A 19,696-nucleotide genomic window follows, 5' to 3' on the forward strand; every position below is an offset into this window, starting at 1 on the left:
GTGAGGTGAGAGTGCTCACCGCTGCACCACTTTTGTGTGCTGATAAGGTTTACAGCTCAAGGGGAAGTTGACACACCCTTTCGGAATTCATTTCCAGAATTCACAGAATTTTTTGTGAGAATCTCCTCAAAACATTTCACAATACGTATAACAACAGATTGGGGGTTTTTTTTCGATCGATTTTCTCAGAAGTCAGACTTGAACCTGAATAAATGAGACGCTTTTCCCGGGAGAAAAGGAGCTGAGCGGTAAAAATCATCCTCTTTTTGTCTGTTTTAATCTCTTTCCCGTGGTGTGTGTGTGTGTGTGTGTGTGTGTGTGTGTGTGTGTGTGTGTGTGTGTGTGTGTGTGCGCGCGCGCGCGTGCGTGTGTGTGTACGCGCGCCGTGCCCCGGATCTCTCCGCTGTGCCAGGCGGCAGTCGCTCCCCCGGTGCTTGAGCGCCGACGCGCCGCGGCGCGCTCTGATTGGCTCGGGGATGCGCTCACAGCGGGGGCGCCCGGACTCGTTACCGCCGCTCCGGTTCACATGGACAGGACTCCCCGGCGCGCACCATGGACGCTGCCGTTTACGAGGTCATCTTCGGGGAGCTGGCGGACCTGAACTGCAGCCTGCTGGACGCCGTTCAGCACTCCTTTATGGAAAACGCCTCGGCGTCGCTGCTGAGCGCGGACGGTAAGATGTGTGGATGTGCGTCCTGCGGGGGTCCCGGCGCGTCCTGCGGGGGTCCCGGCGCGTCCTGCGGGGGTCCCGGGGCAGCATTCAGCCTGCGTGTCTTTCCTCTTTTGCAGGCTTTTATTGCAACGCCACCACGGATGAGATCGGGACGTGTTGGCCGCGCAGCAGCACCGGCCGGCTGGTGGAGAGACCGTGTCCGGAGTACATCAACGGAGTCAAGTACAACACCAGCAGTAAGAGCGGCGGGGGGGAAAGTTATCTGCTGTGCGTGCGTGCGTGCGTGTGTGTGTGTGCGTGTGTGTGTGTGTGTGTGTGTGTGTGTGTCGCATTACTTTGCTGTTATAACAATGCCTTTCTGTTTATTCCTAAATGAAGAAATGCTTTGATTATTGGAATTTTTGACCAGTGACGCGCGCGCGCGCGCACACACACACACACACACACACACACACACACACACACACACACACACACACACACGCACTAATTTCAGTTGTTCGTTGTCATATTTGGTGTTGTTTTGACTGTTCTTTGTGTTCTTCTATGGATCCACGGAGGTGTTGTTGCTGTTGTTATTGTTGTTTTTACTGTTGTTGTTGTTTTTACTCCTCTTGTTGGTGTTGTTGAATGGATCCTTGGGGTTGTTGTTATTACTGCTGTTGTTTTTGCTTCCCTTGTTGGTGTTGTAGGATCCTCAGGGTTATCGTTGTTGTATCCTTGGGGTTATTGTAGTTGTTTTTATTCTCATTGTTGCTGTATCCTCGGGTCACTGCTGTTGTTACTGCTGTTTTTGTTGTATCCTTGTTGTTGTATCATCTGGGTTATTATTGTTGTTGTATCCTCTGTGTTTGTGCATTTAGTTTTTATTCTCATTGTTGCTGTTGTTGTATCCTCGGAGTCATTATTGTTATTACTGTTTCTTGGGGTTGTTATTGCTGTTGTTGTATCCTCTGGGTTATTATTGTTGCTATTATTGTGTCTTCGTTGTTGTTATTGTAGTATTGAATGAATGAATGAATGAATGAATGAATGAATGAATTTATTTCGAGATACAAAAATCCAAAATAAAATAAAGATATACTGTACTCTCTGGGTTGTGATTGTTGTTGTACCCTTGGGTTGGTCATGTTGTTTTTATTGTCATTGTTGCTGTGTCCTTGTAGTAGTTGTTGCGTCCTCAGAGTGATTATTATTTTTGTATTCTCACCGTTATTTTTTGTCGTTGTTGTGTCCTCTGTGTTTGGTCATGTTGTCTTTATTCTCATTGTTGTTGTTGTGTCCTCTGGGTTATTACTGTTATTGTTGCTTCCTCGGGGTTGGGTCACGTTGTCGCTCCAGCTTCCTGCATGGTACTGTCAGATGAGAGCAGCAGGTTTTTAAGGGGCCGCTGGAGCTCAGTGAGTTTCGTGGTGTTCGTCTGGCAGAGTGAAATGAAACGACTGTGATCGTCAGCTGGTGAAATCTGGGTGCCAACTCGCTGTGCTCAGTGTGGAAATTGATTTCCGACAGTTTGCCGGTTGTACCTGCAGCACAGACTGTTAAAGAAGAGAAACGACGTGTGAGAGATGCTGGAATCCAGGAGAAAAGAAGCCGCATCCCACTGTTTCCAGAGTCCCTTTGAGTTTAAGCATCTGAATAAAATCTGATTCTGATTCTGATTCTGATTCTGATTCTGATTCTGATCAGGAGCCTGTTGGACAAAAGTAGGACTCACTGATCCAGGATCAGTGACTGATTCAGGCTCATCCAATCCTCGTGGCCCTCTTCAGACCACTTGACCCTCTTCAGACCAGGTGACCCTCTACAGACTAGGTGACTCCACACAGACCACTTAACCCTCTGTAGACCAGGTGACCCTCTGTAGACCAGGTGACCCTCTGTAGACCAGGTGACCCTCTATAGACCTGAAGACCCTCTTCAGACCAGGTGACCCTCTGTAGACCTGAAGACCCTCTTCAGACCAGGTGACCCTCTGTAGACCTGGAGACCCTCTTCAGACCACTTGACCCTCTACAGACCGAGTGACCCTCTTCAGACCCGTATTGACCTGTGCTGCTGTATTGACTGTCCAGATGCCGGCTTTGGACCGGTTGCAGTCCTGGTCCTGGATGAGCCACAGTCCTATTTCTGGACTGGCTGCAGTCCTGGTTCTGGACCTGAAGCAGTCCTGGTTCTGGACCTGAAGCAGTCCTGGTTCTGGATGAACTGCGGTCCTGGTTCTGGGCCGGCTGCAGTCCTGTTTGATTATTGATTTTTGATCACTGACCACAGACTCTTCCCTTCTTTTCAGGCGTTTATAAATATTGAAGCTTGCAGAGCGTCTTAAGAGCTTTATGCATTTTTAAATCTGCTGTTCCTGTTTCTGTTCCTGCGCTGCATTTATTCAGCTCTTCCTTCCTGCTGCTCTGTCACTACAACGTCCACCTCCAGCCGAGCTGCAGAACTCATCCACAGCTGGAGGGTGCAGCGGAGGGCTTTGGGCTTCGGCTCACTGACCTGCTTCCTGCTATAATTGTTCTCCTGATAAATTTATCTGGCGGAGAGACGGAGGTGACGGAGGAGACGGGGCGTCCCAGATACCTCATCCAGCTGGGAAACACTGTCAAAAGAGAAGAGGGTGGAGCAGAGTGATGACAGGCGATCATTAGATTTTGCTGATTGTTTGTGTGGAGATGTTCGGAAGTCTTGTTTATTCTGGGTGGATGTGAAGAGAAATGAAAGGTGGTCTGAGCCTCAGCAGCTCTAGTGTTTGGAAAAACATGTTCACAACAGCATCAAGCACCATCGTGTGCTTGAATGTGCTTCCACGCGAATCCGTTGGATCTGCTCCGGCACCGCTCCACCCGTCCCAGTCCTGGCATCGGGCCGATACTGCTCAGAGTGCCCGTACTCGTGAAAAGTTACGGGATGTAACTTAGCAGCAGGTCGACGAGAGAGGTGGAGCAACATCGAGAGATTGTTTAATGTTCATGAGAAGGAAGACTGGAAATGAGGTTCTGATGAAATGTCAGGAGGACAAGGATGATTGGTACAACAGCAGAAATTTAACCGGCAACTTAACCAGCAGTTTAATCAGCACCAACTCAACCGAAAACTTAATCTGCAACAGTAGTGGTTCTGGTCTGGGTCCACATCATGACCTGGTTCTGGTCTGCAGCAGTGGTTCTGGTCTGGGTACCGTGTTCAAACCAGTGTGATCCAGCAGTGAGACTCCTCTGGGTTCTGTGTGATCCAGACCCGGTTCGTCTTCAGCAGGTCTGTTCCCTCAGTTCTTCGGTTAGACGTCGAGGAGAATCAATGTGACAAGGACGAACCCTCATGGTTGTCCAGGAACTGTTCCGCTGCCATGTTGGCTTTGATCAAACTCGGATCAGTCAAGTCTGGAAGACAGTAGCATGGTTCACCAGTCAAGTCCGATTAAAAACAAACCAGTCAAATTCAATCAAACTTCGTTTTATAACAATCAAGACAGAGTGCTTTACAACACTGAAAGAGTACAGTAAGAACATGTCATCCAGTAAAACACACAACTACACCGTCACCACCATATACACACAAACACACACACACACGCACACGCACACACACACAGCGCCATTAGAGAAAAGGTATGTGAAGAATAAACCACTGAGCCTTTTTTCCTGAGGCAAAAAAAACAGCTAACTAACCAACTAACTCACTCAGTGAGCTTCAGTCTGAAGGATGATGAGACAAAAGCCATTTCATTTCACACACAGTGATCAAAGAAATGGTGTGAGCCACACCTGAGCCAACCCCCCCCCCCCCCCCCAGCGACCCCCCCCCCCCCCCCACCTCCTGAGCGAGCCACAGCGAATTTCCTTCTGCAGCCTGAATAGAGGAAACTAGGCCACGTCTTAATGAAGCTGTGTCACAGCAACGTGCAGGATGTTTCCAGGATGTCACACACTCTCTCCTCCTCCTGTTCCTCCTGCTCTTCCTCTTCTCCTCCTCCTTCTCTTCCTCTTCCTCTTCTTCCTCTACTCCTCCTCCTTCTCTTCCTCTTCCTCTTCTTCCTCTTCTCCTCCTCCTCATTCTCCAGTTCCTTCTCCTCTCCTCCTTTCTCCTCCTCCTCCTCCTCTTCCTGATCTTCTTCTAATCCTCCTCCTCCTCCTCTTCCTCCTCTTCTTCTTCTAATCCTCCTTCTCTTCCTCCTCTCCTCCTCTCCTCTTCTTCCTTTCTTCTTCTCCTCTACCTGTCTCTGCTTCAGCACAGCTCAACATAATGCTCAAGGTTTCATGCTGTTTGGAAAAATACCCAGTAACCAGTCCTCTAACCAGTCCTCTAACCAGTCCTCTAACCAGTCCTCTAACCAGTCCTCTAACCAGTCCTCTCACCGGTCAGGTGTGTTCTACCTGAGCCAGGCAGGATGTCAGCCCTCCAGGTCTGGATCTGCCCCCCTTTGAGGAAACTGGTTGGTCAATCGAGAAACAAGCTCCTCACTGAACTGGAGCTGCAGACTATAGATGCAGAACAGAGGAAAAGCAGACCAGATCCAGGATTCTCTTCAGGACTTCCACCCAGAGCAGGAAGACCTGATCTTCACAGCACAGGGACCAGTCTGAACAGGACTGGTCCCGGTTCTGCTCTCTGGTCTGGTCTCAGTTCTGGTCTTTGGTCTGATCCTGTTGAGTAGAACCTCCCAGAGAGACAGGAACAAATAGCCTGGTTTAAAAGTTCAGGATTAAACTAGTCTGGATCATATTGATCAGACAGGTTCCACTTGGTTCCTGTTAATGGCTCTTCAGCTCAGACTAAAGTTAAATGTAGATTTCCCCAGGGTTCTGCCTTAGAACCTGTTCTAAAATTAGACAGTTCCACAAGGTTGTGTCTTAGAGCCTATATTCTTCACATTCTACATGCTTCCTGTAGGGAATGTCATCAGCAAACACTGTTACGTAAAGGGATACTTCAACATTTTGGCAAATTGGCCCATTGAGCACAATTCCTTAGTCATTTCGAACAGCATACTTACTTTTTTTGTGAGGGCGAGCTATTATTTATTTTGAGGTGGGTCTGAGGAGAGCTTCACGGCGGACATAATGGAAGTGAGCAGTATTTTTGCTTCCCCTCGTCAAACTCATCAAATACACAATCCAACAACCCCAAAACACTTTGGTGGACACGTTATAATTCGCACATTCACTACGCTGTGAAATATTAATACAAAATTACCAGACTGAGTTGTTTATGCGAAGATTGCTAAGACGGAACTACTTACTAAATATGGCGTCTGGGCATAGTGATTTCAAAGGTGGGTGATTAGTGCCGGTACTGCCGTCAACAAAACTTGAGAAGAAGACGGTGTCTGCCATTATCGGCAAAGGTCCAGAGATAAAAACCGACCTCCCGCAGCTCTCCAACAGGTTAAAAAGGTCCTTAAAATCCTGCTTGGTGACCTCCCACTGCCACCGGGCCGTGTCGTTAGTGCCAACGCACGATGACCCGGCGGACAGTGGAGGGGAGGGACTGCAGGAGCTCCGGGAGTCCGTGGAGGATTGTGGGGACAGTAGCACCAGGAATACACTGCGTGATGGCATTAAAAAAGCGAATATTCCTGATGCTACTGTCCCCAACGAGGAGTGACGTGGGGTAAAAGAGGGGATGGGGCGGAAGCGGTTGCGTGGGGGTGACGCGGGTGTCCGGGGCTGGGGAGCGCTCCGTCGGTGCAGCAGCGGCGCTGAAAGCAGCCTCGTCGCTGGGGCTGTGGTTCTCCGGGGAGCGGTGGTCCTGCTTCTGGTTCTCCGGGGAGCGGTGGTCCTGGTTCTCCCCGGAGCGGCATTGGTAGCTCCCCGAGTGCCTCCTCACCGCCTCCCTAATGAGCCTCCGGCGAGCAGCGGAGGTTGAGGACTGCTGCCGCGCTGGGCCCGGTTCCAGGGCTGCGGCGGAGTGATCCGTGGCCGCGGCGGGGAGCTCCTTCTCCGGGGCCAAGGTGAAGTGGGCCGGGGCCGTGGCGGAGTGATCCGTAGCCGCGGCGGGGACATCCTTCTCCGGGGCAGCGGCAGGGAGCTCCGTCAACAGTTTTGTTGATGGAAGTACTGGCACTCATCACCCACTTTTGAAATCACTACGCCCAGACGCCATGTTTAGTAAGTAGTTCCATCTTAGCAATCTTCGCATAAACAACTCAGTCTGGTAATTTTGCATTAATATTTCACAGCGTAGTGAATGTGCGGATTATAATGTGTCCACCAAAGTGTTTTGGGGTTGTTGGATTGTGTATTTGATGAGTTTGACGAGGGGAAGCAAAAATACCATTCACTTCCATTATGTCCACCATGAAGCTCTCCTGAGACCCACCTCAAAATAAACAACAGCTCGCCTTCACAAAAAAAGTAAGTATGCTGTTCGAAGTGACTAAGGAATTGTGCTAAATGGGCCAATTTGCCAAAATGTTGAAGTATCCCTTTAACTTCTTCATGCAGACGATACACAATTCATCACTGTAGTGTCCTCACCGTGGTGTCCTCACTGTAGAGTCCTCCCTGTACAGTCCTCACCATGGTGTCGTCACCGTAGTGTCCTCACTGCGGTGTCCTCACTGTAGTGTCCTCACCACATTGTCCTCACCATGGTGTCCTCACTGCAGTGTCTCCTGTGTTGCATTAATGGCATCCATCATGGCCGCTCTGTAAACTCCTTGTTGGTCAATGGCTGTCAGCAGGTCTCAGTTTGTTTTTCACTGCATTGCGGTCGATCGTCCGTCTGCCTTCTGCGATGTTCCGGGACATTCTGGGACGTTCTGCCATGTTCTGCCATGTTCTGGGACGTTGTGGGACGTGGAACTCACTGAACGGTCCAGTGGTTTCGATTGATTACTGTTTGCACAAAACAGCTGAGAATTGGGATTTCCTCAGTGAAGAGCACTAAGCTGCCCCAGACACAAAGCATTGTGGGTAAATCCAGGCAGCTTACTGTGATGTGCTTCTAGCAGTTTTCTGCTCCCAAACAGCAGAATGTCACATTATATAAGGTTAATACGACTCCAGAGACTCCCACGGGGCTGCAGGCGTCTCCAAACGCCACTTCTTCACTTCACCAGAAAGGAGACAGAAAGGAAACTTCCTGGAATGAAAAGATTCACGACGGTTCTTCATGTGGAAAATGTAATCATCATCATCATCATCATCATCAACATCACAATAATAATAATAATAATAATAATAATAATAATAATAATAATAATAATAATATTGTATTATATTATATAATATATAAATATTACTATTACTTTTTATTATTATTATTATTATTATTATTATTATTATTATTATTATTATTACAATAAAAATAATTAGACAAATAATACAGTTCAGTAACTGATTTGTCAGCTGTTGTCTTATAATGACATTAAAAGCTGTAAAATCCACTAAGATGTTTAACGGTGCAATAAGAAATATCACTAACATGACCGTTGCTTCACCCGATGTCACGAGCACGCAGCCGGCGCAGCACGTGCGTCACACACACGCACTGGCAGCGTCTGGCGTGTGCGGCGCTCATGTGTGGCTGATCAGCTGGCAGCGCGGTCACGAAAAATTGATTGCTTTATCAAGACATTTATTGATGGAGGATTAGATTGTTTAAAGGGAATTTCTTTCTTTTCCTTATTTTTTCTTCAATGACAGGTGAAACATGGGAAGGATTTTTATTGTTTTGATAGTAAATTTCTTTCTTATCGTACCTTCAAATTAAGATCTCATCTCTTAATTCATCGTAAAAATTAGCTTCAGTAAAAATCAGTGAGGAAAACATTTGTCCTCCTGTGCTCAAAACCAAAACCAGGAACTCTGCTGTATCTCCAGGAGCTTCTCTGGTTCTTTCAGATATTCAAATGAAGCTTCGCTCATGAAGCTTCGCAATGTGTACTTTGGTTTTCTGTCGAGGAGGCCCCCACGTCACCCCCTTCAGCATATCCACTGGAACTCAGCTGTGGCGTCGGCTCCATCAGCTCCATCAGCTAAAGCAGCTCCATCACACCTGTGATTTCCTCTTTCAGGGAGCGCGTACAGGGAGTGCATGGAGAACGGCACGTGGGCCCTGAGAAGCAACTATTCCAACTGTGAACCCATTCTGGAGGAGAAGGTCAGTGTGAAGATCCAGATCCGCAGTGACTGAGACCACACACACACACACACACACACACACACACTGGTGTCCGGGTCACTGCGTGCCCGCTCTGTTCCACTCATGTCCGTTCTGCGTCTGCAGTTATGTTTCCTCAGATTCCTTCAGGCTGAAAACATCTGAACCTCCACAGGGACAAAGTGTGAGCGGAGTAAACAGATGGAGCTCCGCCCTCATTTATCTGTTTTTCATGTTCTGAAACCCAATAACCCGCGGTGCCGTTGAGATTTTACGAATTCAGAAATGAAACCCCTCCCACTGCGGCGTCCGCTGAAGAGCTAAACGATCTCAGCTCGGTTTGAGAACTCGCTGACGGAACTGTCCGTCGTTCCACCTGACCTCCACCGACCTGAGACGGAACCGTCGACCTCGCCGCGTGCCACTCGGCGAGGTCGACGGAAGGCGGGAGTCGTTCGTTCCCTCAGTTTCTGCTTCTTCGTTAGGCGAGCCTCTCTTCATCCTGTTTGCAGAGAAAGTATCCAGTTCATTACAAGATCGCTCTGATCATCAACTACCTGGGTCACTGCATCTCTGTGGGAGCGCTGATCGTGGCTTTCCTGCTCTTCCTCTGCCTAAGGCGAGTGCTTACATACACACACACACACACACACACACACACACACACGTGCACACACACACACGTGCACATGCACACGTCCCTCATGCTTCAGTAGTTTCAGAGAACTAAATCCCTCATGTTGCAGTTCCTGTGTGAGTTAGTTGCAGGTGATACAACTTAATTGAAAAAAATAGAAGAACAGTTAATTTGAGACATTTTCAATAAACTGTTTTGACTCAATTTGCCGTCTGAATGATCAATATCATCTGATGGATGCATGCCCGGTCCTGCCTTGAGCTCCTCGCCATTACAGAACCCTGAAACTGACGGTATTGCCCTTGATTTTTCTGAAGATTGAATACGTGCTGCTACAGTGAGAGTGGGTGATTGATCGCTTGTTGAATTGATTGATGCTCCGTCGTGTTGTCTATCCCAGTAACGTCTGCAGCTGGCTCTGGCAGAGTGGAAGAAAGCATTATCTTGCTGTGCGGCGGTTGTACGCTCAGTGTTCTCAGACCTCTTATACTCCAGTTGTTCAGGATCAATAATCTGTGGAGTCATTTGGGGATTGTCTCCAGATGCAGGTGTTGTTCATGTCTTTGTGAGGCTCTGGTGACCTGTGGACGTCTGAGGAGACGCTTGCTGCCTTGCCTCATCATGTCAGCCGTCCTGTGGCTGATATTTCTCCAGGACAGGGATAGGGACAGTCGCCATGTTGTTGTAGTCTTTTCAGCGACTCTTTGAAACGAGTGACTCTGTTCTGTCCGGCCCTCAGCGAGCCGAGGACTCACCAACCTTCACCTTGTCTTTCAGGAGCATTCGATGTCTTCGAAACATCATCCACTGGAATCTGATCACCACCTTCATACTGAGGAATGTGATGTGGTTTTTGCTCCAGCTGATCGATCACAACATCCACGAGAGTAACGAGGTGCTGCAGGTCCTCTCCTTCCTCCCACTTAACCTACAGACCTCAGAACTCTAACAATCTTCTCTCTTCAGCCGTGGTGCCGGTTCATTACCACAGTCTACAACTACTTTGTGGTGACGAACTTCTTCTGGATGTTTGTTGAGGGATGCTACCTTCACACGGCCATCGTGATGACGTATTCCACCGACAAGCTGAGGAAGTGGCTCTTCCTCTTCATCGGATGGTGTGAGTACAATCTGTGATCGATTATCCATGTCTGCAGAGGGGAGCAGGTTTTCAGTGTTCAGTGGGAGAAACTCATGTCTTCAGACTGCAGCAGACATCCGAGCTCAGCTTCCCCAGCTTCAATTTACTATGAAGTATAAAGTATTTTATTGAAAAATCAAAGCAATGTATTGACTGAGTTGAAAAACACAGTTGGAGACATGGAGAACGCGTCACAGTGAAACATTTCTGCATCTGTTCATCTGGTTTCTGTTGGTCTGATTATTGTTAGAGATGCACCAGTACCACTTTTCTCGAGGAGGAGTGTGAGTGCTAACCATCAGCTTCCTGCCAGTGTCAAGTATGATATGATAATACCACAAAGCCTAATTCATAATCAATTCTCAGACAGCCTCCACTGTAAACAGTGTTGCTGGAGACCTGCTCTCCCCTCCGAGAAGCGGGATGGTTTGACAGAAGATAGTCCTCCTTCTGCACTCGTCCCAGTTTTTGCCTCCACAGCCACTCGTTCTCCAGTCCGTTTGGCCCGCCAGTACCTGTCAGCGGCATCAGGAGAAAAACCCGGCTGACAGAGGGTTCCGCCAGGCGTTCCCAGCAGACCCTCACAACACGTCTGGGTCTGCCAAGTCCGTCCGGGGTCCTCCTCCGCCAGTGGATCCAGCTCACCACCAGGTGGTGATCGGTCCACAGCTCTGCTCCTCTCTTCACCCGAGTGTCCAAGACACGAGGTCAGAGGTCAGATGACAGATGACATGACAATAAAGGGAGTCCAGTCCCTCTGGAGGGGTTTGGTTCCAGAGTCCAGTCCCTCTGAAAGCTGAGGGAGGACGTCTTGTGATGCTCGCTGGGTCGTATCAGGGAGTACCAATACTCCGAGCAGTATGGAATTGATATCCGATAATAGAGTTGGTATCCATCTTGTTGAATTCTTCGATATGAGAACATTTTCCTCTTCCTGGTTGAAGGACAGACACAGACTGTGTCCCGGTGTCAGATTTCACTTCCTCAGTTCTCAAGTTGAGTGAAGCTGCTGCAGGCAGAATAGACGGTAGTATTGATTACTGTCTTACTGGATGAGTTCCATCAGGGAGTGAAGTTACTGCTGCTGCTGGTGGAAATCTTTGAAGCTTCATTGAGATAAACAAACAAACCTTCAGCTCCAGCAGAGGGGGATCAAGAAAGGTACATCATTACAGACTGTGCTTCCTAGTAGAAACAAAGTTAGGATGAGGGTTCAAAAAAAACCCCAAAACAAACCTGCACACAAACAGCAAAGACATAAGTTGCATCAGGTCAGCAGATCAGCCTTCGCAGCTTTTCTCAGCGCGCCGGGTCATCCCCACTGTTCGTCAGCAGAAGGGTGGAGGAGGCAGTTTGTCGGGGGTTCGGAAACGTCGTGGGTCCGTTATCAGTTCGTCAGTCCATGTGTGTGTGTGTGTAGCTTGGCCCGTCCCCCTTTGCGCTCCAGGTCGTGGTGACCCCCATTCGCAGATGATAGTTGCTGTGGAGATGGCCTCGTCAGAAGCAGTCCGGAGAGCAGAGTCAGTTGGGTCGCACTGTCTGGGAGTGAGAAGAGAGGAAGATAGATAAGCGATCCTTTTGACGTTGGGCCTTTCAGGGGGTTGTTTTAAATTCTAAGGGGCACCAAACGCAATCAGTAGGTTTGGTGTGGTTTGTTTTGGTGTGGAAGGAGTCGTTTGACCTTCCTCTGCTTGGTTCTCAACTTTTTCAGACAGCAGCTGAGTTTAAACCCCTCGAGATGAAATACATCTTCTGTCTCAAATCGTTCATAATCCCAGCCAAAATGTCCAGCTTTCGAAAGAGTTCGCACAAACGGTCAGCGCCAGCTTTTGCCCGTTGATTTGAGAAGACCGTCATCCCTCGGACGTCTTTTGTGGTGGCGGTCTTCTTAATCCTCCAGAGGATCAGGCCTGTCTCTCCGTCCTGTCTCTCAGGTATTCCCTGTCCCATCATCATGGCCTGGGCCGTTGGAAAGCTCTACTATGAGAATGAGCAGTAAGTGAATCACAGGAAGATAAACTCTATGAAACGTCCTCTGAATGTCCTCTGAATGTCCTCTGAATGTCCTCTGAATGTCCTCTGAATCTTTTTTCCCCAGATGTTGGTTTGGTAACGAACCAGGAAAATACATGGACTACATTTACCAAGGACCAGTCATCCTGGTGCTGCTGGTAAAGTGTGTGTGTGTGTGTGTGTGTGTGTGTGTGTGTGACCTCAGAGCTAACCCTCATGTTCTCCTCCTTGCAGATAAACTTTGTTTTCCTCTTTAACATCGTCAGAATCCTGATGACTAAACTTCGAGCCTCCACCACGTCGGAAACCATCCAGTACAGGTGAGAGGCTCCGCCTCCCTCCAGGCGCCGCTCCCTTCATCCACACGTAACCGCGACACAGCTTCCTCCGCGCCGCAGGCTGTCGCTCTTTACCTTTATTATCATTTGTTTCACCTCTGCCAAGGTGGATGGAGGTGTTCTGAACACCCAGAATATTAAATCCTCCCGACAGCGGAGAGTCTGTAAACCGCCGCGTAAGAAAATCAGCATTTCAAAGGAGGTGTGTGTTTGTGTGTGTGTGTGTGTGAGAAAGATAAAGAGAGAGCGAGAGAGAGAGAGAGAGAGAACAGATTTCAAGAGGTGTTCGGGCATAAACTGCACACAGGAATAGAGAAGATTGCTTCAAAGCGGGTCCAGGCTCCGCCCCCCGGGGAGGTGGAGGTGAGCGAGAGAGAGAGAGAGAGAGAGAGAACAGCTGTAAGGAACACAGCATGCTCATTGTGTTTGAGTCCAAATACACAAATTCACACCAAGGCTGCGGAAATGAGTGGAAATGTAGATAATGTGGTCCTGCAGGCATATCTCTCTCACTCTCTCACACACACAGACACACACACACACACACACACACACACACACACACAGAGAGAGAGAAAGAGAGAAAAACATATAATTTTTAAATGACATAGATTTAAATATGACAGACAGTAATGACCTTCAGCGTGTGTGTGTGTGTGTGTGTGTGTGTGTGTGTGTGTGTGTGTGTGTGTGTGTGTGTGTGTGTGTGTGTGTGTGTGTGTGCTGGTGTGCATTCATGCGTGTTCATGTGTGTGCGCTCGTGTGTCTGTGTGTGCGTATGTGTATGTATGTGTGTGTGTTTGCGTTAGTGTGTGTTCAGGGACAGTGAAAGTTTCTTGGTTGCTCCTGGGTTGAATAACATGAATCAGAGAGGGAAGCAGCAGTGAGGATCTCTGGACTGTAAATGTCACGGTCTTCAGCACACACACTCCCTGTCGTCGGGGTCTGGGTCGTACGGTCTTCAGCACACACACTCCCTGTCGTCGGGGTCTGGGTCGTACGGTCTTCAGCACACACACTCCCTGTCGTCGGGGTCTGGGTCGTACGGTCTTCAGCACACACACTCCCGCTCGTCGGGGTCTGGGTCGTTCGGTCTTCAGCACACACACTCCCTGTCGTCGGGGTCTGGGTCGTACGGTCTTCAGCACACACACTCCCGCTCGTCGGGGTCTGGGTCGTTCGGTCTTCAGCACACACACTCCCTGTCGTCGGGGTCTGGGTCGTACGGTCTTCAGCACACACACTCCCTGTCGTCGGGGTCTGGGTCGTACGGTCTTCAGCACACACACTCCCGCTCGTCGGGGTCTGGGTCGTTCGGTCTTCAGCACACACACTCCCTGTCGTCGGGGTCTGGGTCGTACGGTCTTCAGCACACACACTCCCGCTCGTCGGGGTCTGGGTCGTTCGGTCTTCAGCACACACACTCCCTGTCGTCGGGGTCTGGGTCGTACAGTCTTCAGCACACACACTCCCTGTCGTCGGGGTCTGGGTCGTACGGTCTTCAGCACACACACTCCCTGTCGTCGGGGTCTGGGTCATTCGGTCTTCAGCACACACACTCCCTGTCGTCGGGGTCTGGGTCGTTCGGTCGGACTCTGAGGGTCACACACCAAACATTTATCACTCAACAGCTTGTAAATACTATTAAACAGAGAACCACAGCTGTCAGTCCTCAGAGTGGATCAGATCACACATCTGGAGAGGGGAAGAAGACACAGAGGCTAAAACCCCTGCAGCAGCACACGGACAGAGACAGCGGCTCGGACGGCGACACGAGTCAAACATGAAGCGGAAGACGCCGCCACCAATCCAACATTAAGATTGATGCGTGACACCATGATCGAAGTAATGAGTGAAGCGTGACGGTACTGCAGCTGGAGATTAAGACCCAAATAGCAGGACGAACTTCAGAATTGAGCCGGAAGCTATGAGAAACGGCTGGAGAGATCCAGAGAGCGGCTGCATGTCGCTCCTGCTGCAGATCCGTAACACACCAGTGTAAACAGCCCACCCTATCCCTTCCTTTTTTTTTCCTTCCGTGATGGAGGGGCTCCATGCTTTGGTGCGCCCCCCTCCACCCAGAGGTGACATGTCACCCTCTCTTTTGGAAGTTCTTGTGTGTTTATTTTGCTACAGTTCCTGCAGCGTCTTAGCTCTGTTCTCTGTGCTGTCTCTTTGCAGGTCAGGCCTCAGGTTGTAACGCCGTCCAGTATGGAGCAAACACTCAGTATATGCCACAATGTTCTTTCTTTGAATGTAAATGGGCTAAAATAATCCAATTAAGAGGAGTAGTGTTTTTACAGGAAACACATTTATCAAGACTAAATCACCAGAAATTAAAAACAGTGGGATTTAAAAACAACTTTTTGCCTTAATATAGAAACGATAAGAGGAGAGGGGTGGCTGTAACTCCTAACTGACTAAACTTTGAACTGATTTCTGGAATAAAATATAAAGGAGGCAGATTTATTTTGATTAGGGGTAAATTTGAACATAAAGAAATAATGCTTTTTAATTAAAAAAAAAAAACCAATAAAAAAAAGAAAATGACACTCCTTTTATGTTCTACTTAATGGCAGCAGGATCTTATGGTTCTCTTTCTCTTATCTGTTCAGGGGATTTCAGTCTGCTGCTAAACCCTCAGCTAGACCCAAATAACCACGATAGGAAGAAAAGTTCAACTGAGAAACATTTCAGGATCTTGGAATTAGAGCCGTACTGCGGGACACATAGAAATGGACGGGATGCGCTTTCACCTCGCAGACTTACCTTGAACAGGGACAGAACGAAACGAGACAGTCATATCGAAAATTACAGTGGAAGAATTTAATGAAGCAATTTCAAACCTTAATAACAATAAGTCATCTGGAACGGATGGACTCCCACCCGAGTGGTACAGATCTATGAAAAGAAAATTAATCCCCCTTCTCAACACATATTTTAACTACACCCTAAAAGAGGGCACTGCCCCCCTCTTCTCGGAGAGAAGCATTCATATCAGTCATCCCAAAGGACGGCAAAGATAAGGCCGACCACTCAGGATACAGGCCTCTCCTTGTACTGAACTCTGACTGGAAGTTCTACGCCTCAATACTACCAAACAGGCCGGCAGACTCATGAAAAGATCAGGAGAACTCTCCCCACCATTCACCAAATCAGTTCCATCATGCTCAGTTTAGACGATGAGAAAGCTTCCAGTTCAGTTGGGCGGGATTTCTTATTTTCTGTGATGTCTCGGCTTGGTTTTAACGATTTCACACATGCTCTCCAAGCGCTGTACACCTTCAATCAAGCAAGGCCCAAACAACCCTACCTGGTAGAAAGGCTGTCCTGCCAGCCCTCTCTTATCCAGTCTGTTTGTAGAACCACTGGCCCGGTCAGCCAGGTAAGAACCAGCCTTGCAGGACATTTACATCAGCAAAAATGAATACAAAGTATCATTGTACGCAGACGACATGCTGATCACAGTCTGGGAACCTGGTTCTAGTGCTCCACCACTGGTTAACATCCTACAGACATACGGGAAAGACGGTCATGAATACAAACAAAACACAGGCCTCATTATTTAACTTCATATCTGAACAAGAAGTTACTGACAAATGTAACTTCACTTGATCTTCCCCTTGTATTCAATCTTGAGTTGTACATATTCCAAAGGACTTAACAACTGTGGTGAAAATTTCTAATGAGTGCATGCTTAATTGATTTGTAACGCTTGGATTGATTTGTTATAACCAAGCGTAGCTCTCACACACTCAGATGTGTGAGGAACTGCGAATGCTTTGGCTAGAAATGATTTTTTATGACCATCTCAGCATAGCAGCTGTGGGCACTCGTGCCCATCTTCCTGTTATCCAGATTTCTGCTGGGTGCAATCAAGGTCTCTTTGAGTGCACGTGGCACAGACAGGCATTAGACACTTGCACGGCCCTGCGAGGGCTAAACTCGTCCAGTTGCTCTGCTGACTGTGTGATTTCTCAGCTGCGCAGCTTAATGAATTCAGACCACCAAGAACTCAACGTTTGATGCACTTTATTAAATAAAATTGCCATTCCACAACACTCTACAATATCAATTATGATTTTATCAGTATCAGTTCAACCCTAACCCTAGAAGACATGTCAGCTGAGAGCTTCAGTTCTGTGGTAGAACCAGAGCTGTGGAAGAACATCGGGAAGTCTCAGATCAACATACCGATACAGTCACTTCACTGGAGGGGAATAGGAAATGGAACTCAAACCACGGATTAACACACTGCTCAAAGAGTGGAGGGACGTGGTCAAGACATTTCAAGGGAGGCCAGCATCTGATTCTCATTTTACTCCAGATGCAGGTGATGGCCTCAGCTCGGTGTTACAGCCGTGTGTACGACTGTGACTAACGGGGAGATGAATACTTTTCTAAATCTGTGCCAGACATGGAACCAGGACAGAACAGACTTCGACCGGTGTCTCCAGCTCCGCAGCTGTTTCTAGAAAGAGATAAAGACAAATTCAACAGGCCTCCCAGCACTGAGGAGAGTTTTTATTATGCCTTTAAATCAGGGAAAAACAGTTTGGTCTTTGGTCTGAAGTCAAAGACTCTTTATTAGCCTGCAGAAAGTCCCACCAGCACCGCTGAGGCGGTGGTCGACTTCATCCTCAATGCTTCTGATGAGAGGAGCCTGCCAAGATCTGGGAGATGGTCCACCAAGATCTGGAAGGTGGTCCTTCAAGATCTGGGAGATGGTCCACCAAGATCTGGAAGGTGGTCCATCAAGATCTAGGAGATGGTCCACTAAGGTCAGCAACAAAGATGGAGAACAGTGTTGGAGCGATGACAAATCCTTGTTTGACTCTGAATGAACCTTGAAGGGTTCTGTTTGATTTCCACTGAGAACCATGGCTGGCATATTGTCATCAACACTCTCAGTACCGGATCTGTTATTCTGATCAGCCAATCTTCACCACAATCAGCCGAGGGTCCTGGCAGGCTCTGGTGGTCTATGAAGGCCAAGCATCATGGTTGTTGTTTTTTTTTTTTCCTGGCATTTTTCCTGTAGTTGACGGACAGTGAAACTCATATCTGTGGCGTAAGAGTAAAAATGATCCATCCTCCTGTGTGTGTGAACAGGAAGGCTGTGAAAGCCACGCTGGTCCTCCTCCCGCTGCTCGGGATCACCTACATGCTCTTCTTCGTGAATCCAGGAGAAGACGACATCTCCCAGATCGTCTTCATCTACTTCAACTCCTTCCTGCAGTCGTTCCAGGTGAGGGCGGATAAAGTGAGCTGTTTTTAGCGGGACCTCCTGAATAATTCAGGTGTGTGTGTGGTGCATTGTGCGCGTCGTCGCGCCTTGTTGTAGATGGTGATGTGAAGTGGCGTGCGGCTGAATGAGGCGGAACACCAGGCTGTGATTCCCCCTCCCTGGACTTCTGTCTAACGTCGCGGTGCTCACGTGTTTCTCCGTCTGAAGTGTAATTACTCTGCATGCGCTGGTTTCCCCTTTAACCCCGCTGCGTTTCTCTGCAGGGCTTCTTCGTCTCGGTGTTTTACTGCTTTCTGAACGGAGAGGTGAGTCACGGCAGAGGGACGATCCGACGTCAGGACTCATGAATCTCATCCGGACGTCAGCCTGTCTCACATGTCTCAAGTCAATACTGTAAAGGGGGAGGAGGAGGAAGAGGAGGAAGAGGAGGATAGGATAAGAGAAGATTAAATATGAATATAATTACAATCATAATGGTTAATATGAGGATGATGAAGAGGTATTAATGGATGATGCTTCAGTTCTGTTTGGTGCTTGAGCTTCGTTCAGTTTCTTCATTCTGCTGATTAATTTTCATGAGTTTGAGCATCATCTGTCATTCAGCGTGATTTTAATATAAATCCAGATTCCACTCGATTCATTCATTAGAGTCTTTTATTTGATTTAATTGAAGTAATCAACCTCTGACTGGCCATCATTACATGCATATATAATGTCTGGGTTTACACCAACAGTTCAGACGGTCACTGCTTCAGGAAAGTGTCTTTATCTGGCAGGAAGTGACGAATTGGAGATGATTCTGTTTCAGTCAACCACAAGTTACCCAGAGCACGAGGAGAGGAGGCAATGCTGACTGTCGTCAGTATTATTTTAACAAAGTGTTTAAAGGGAGCTACTTCATGATGCTTGAGCCGCTGGACTCAGGTGTGATCTAAGCTCCGCCCCCTCCTTCCAGGTGCGGTCAGCCGTGAGGAAGCGATGGCACCGCTGGCAGGATAACCACGCCCTCCGACTGCGAGTGACTCGAGCCATGTCCATCCCCACGTCCCCCACCAGAATCAGCTTCCACAGCATCAAACAGACCACGGCTCTGTGAGACGGCACAGACTGACCGGTACAGCCGGACACAGTCGGAGGATACAGCTGGATACAGCCGGACACAGTCGGAGGATGCAGCCGGACACAGCCAGATACAGTCTAGTACAGCCGGACATAGTTGGACACAGCCGGACACAGCTAGATACAGCCAGATACAGTCCAGTACAAACAGACAATGCCCAGTATAACTGGAGGCAGAACAACATGGCTGGATACAGCCCAGTACAACCGGATACAGCCGTATGCAGTCAGATACAGCCCAATATGGCCGAACACAGCCGGATACAGTCCATCACAATCGGATGCATTCCGATACAGCTGGACACAGCCCAATACAGCCGGATTCAGTCCAGTACAGCAAGATACAGCCAGGTACATCCCAATACAACCGGATAAAGCCCAGTACAGCCAGACACAGCCCAGGACAGCCGGATACAGTGCA

At 48.5% G+C, this 19,696-nt stretch overlaps 1 protein-coding gene across 1 annotated transcript; it reads left to right on the plus strand.

The window, feature by feature from the left end:
* The first annotated feature begins 484 nt into the window (after nt 1–484).
* crhr2 (corticotropin releasing hormone receptor 2) lies at nt 485–19,292 on the plus strand. The gene is made up of 12 exons (XM_030114787.1): nt 485–673; nt 790–909; nt 8,694–8,779; nt 9,292–9,398; nt 10,194–10,311; nt 10,383–10,536; nt 12,492–12,552; nt 12,656–12,728; nt 12,805–12,890; nt 18,021–18,156; nt 18,420–18,461; nt 19,112–19,292. Exons 1-12 carry the CDS (start codon nt 553–555, stop codon nt 19,250–19,252), a joined length of 1,245 nt encoding a protein of 414 aa, XP_029970647.1. The 5' UTR covers nt 485–552; the 3' UTR covers nt 19,253–19,292.
* Nucleotides 19,293–19,696: the final 404 nt, after the last annotated feature.

The sequence above is a fragment of the Salarias fasciatus genome, chromosome 18 (assembly GCF_902148845.1).
Source record: "Salarias fasciatus chromosome 18, fSalaFa1.1, whole genome shotgun sequence".
Taxonomy (NCBI): Eukaryota; Metazoa; Chordata; class Actinopteri; order Blenniiformes; family Blenniidae; genus Salarias; species Salarias fasciatus.

Coding starts and splice junctions, on each gene's coding strand:
- crhr2 (XM_030114787.1), top strand. CDS start 553: ATGGACGCTGCCGTTTACGAGGTCATCTTCGGGGAGCTGGCGGACCTG. Junction 910..8,693: donor AGTCAAGTACAACACCAGCA/GTAAGAGCGGCG, acceptor TTCCTCTTTCAG/GGAGCGCGTACAGGGAGTGC. Junction 12,553..12,655: donor CTCTACTATGAGAATGAGCA/GTAAGTGAATCA, acceptor TTTTTTCCCCAG/ATGTTGGTTTGGTAACGAAC.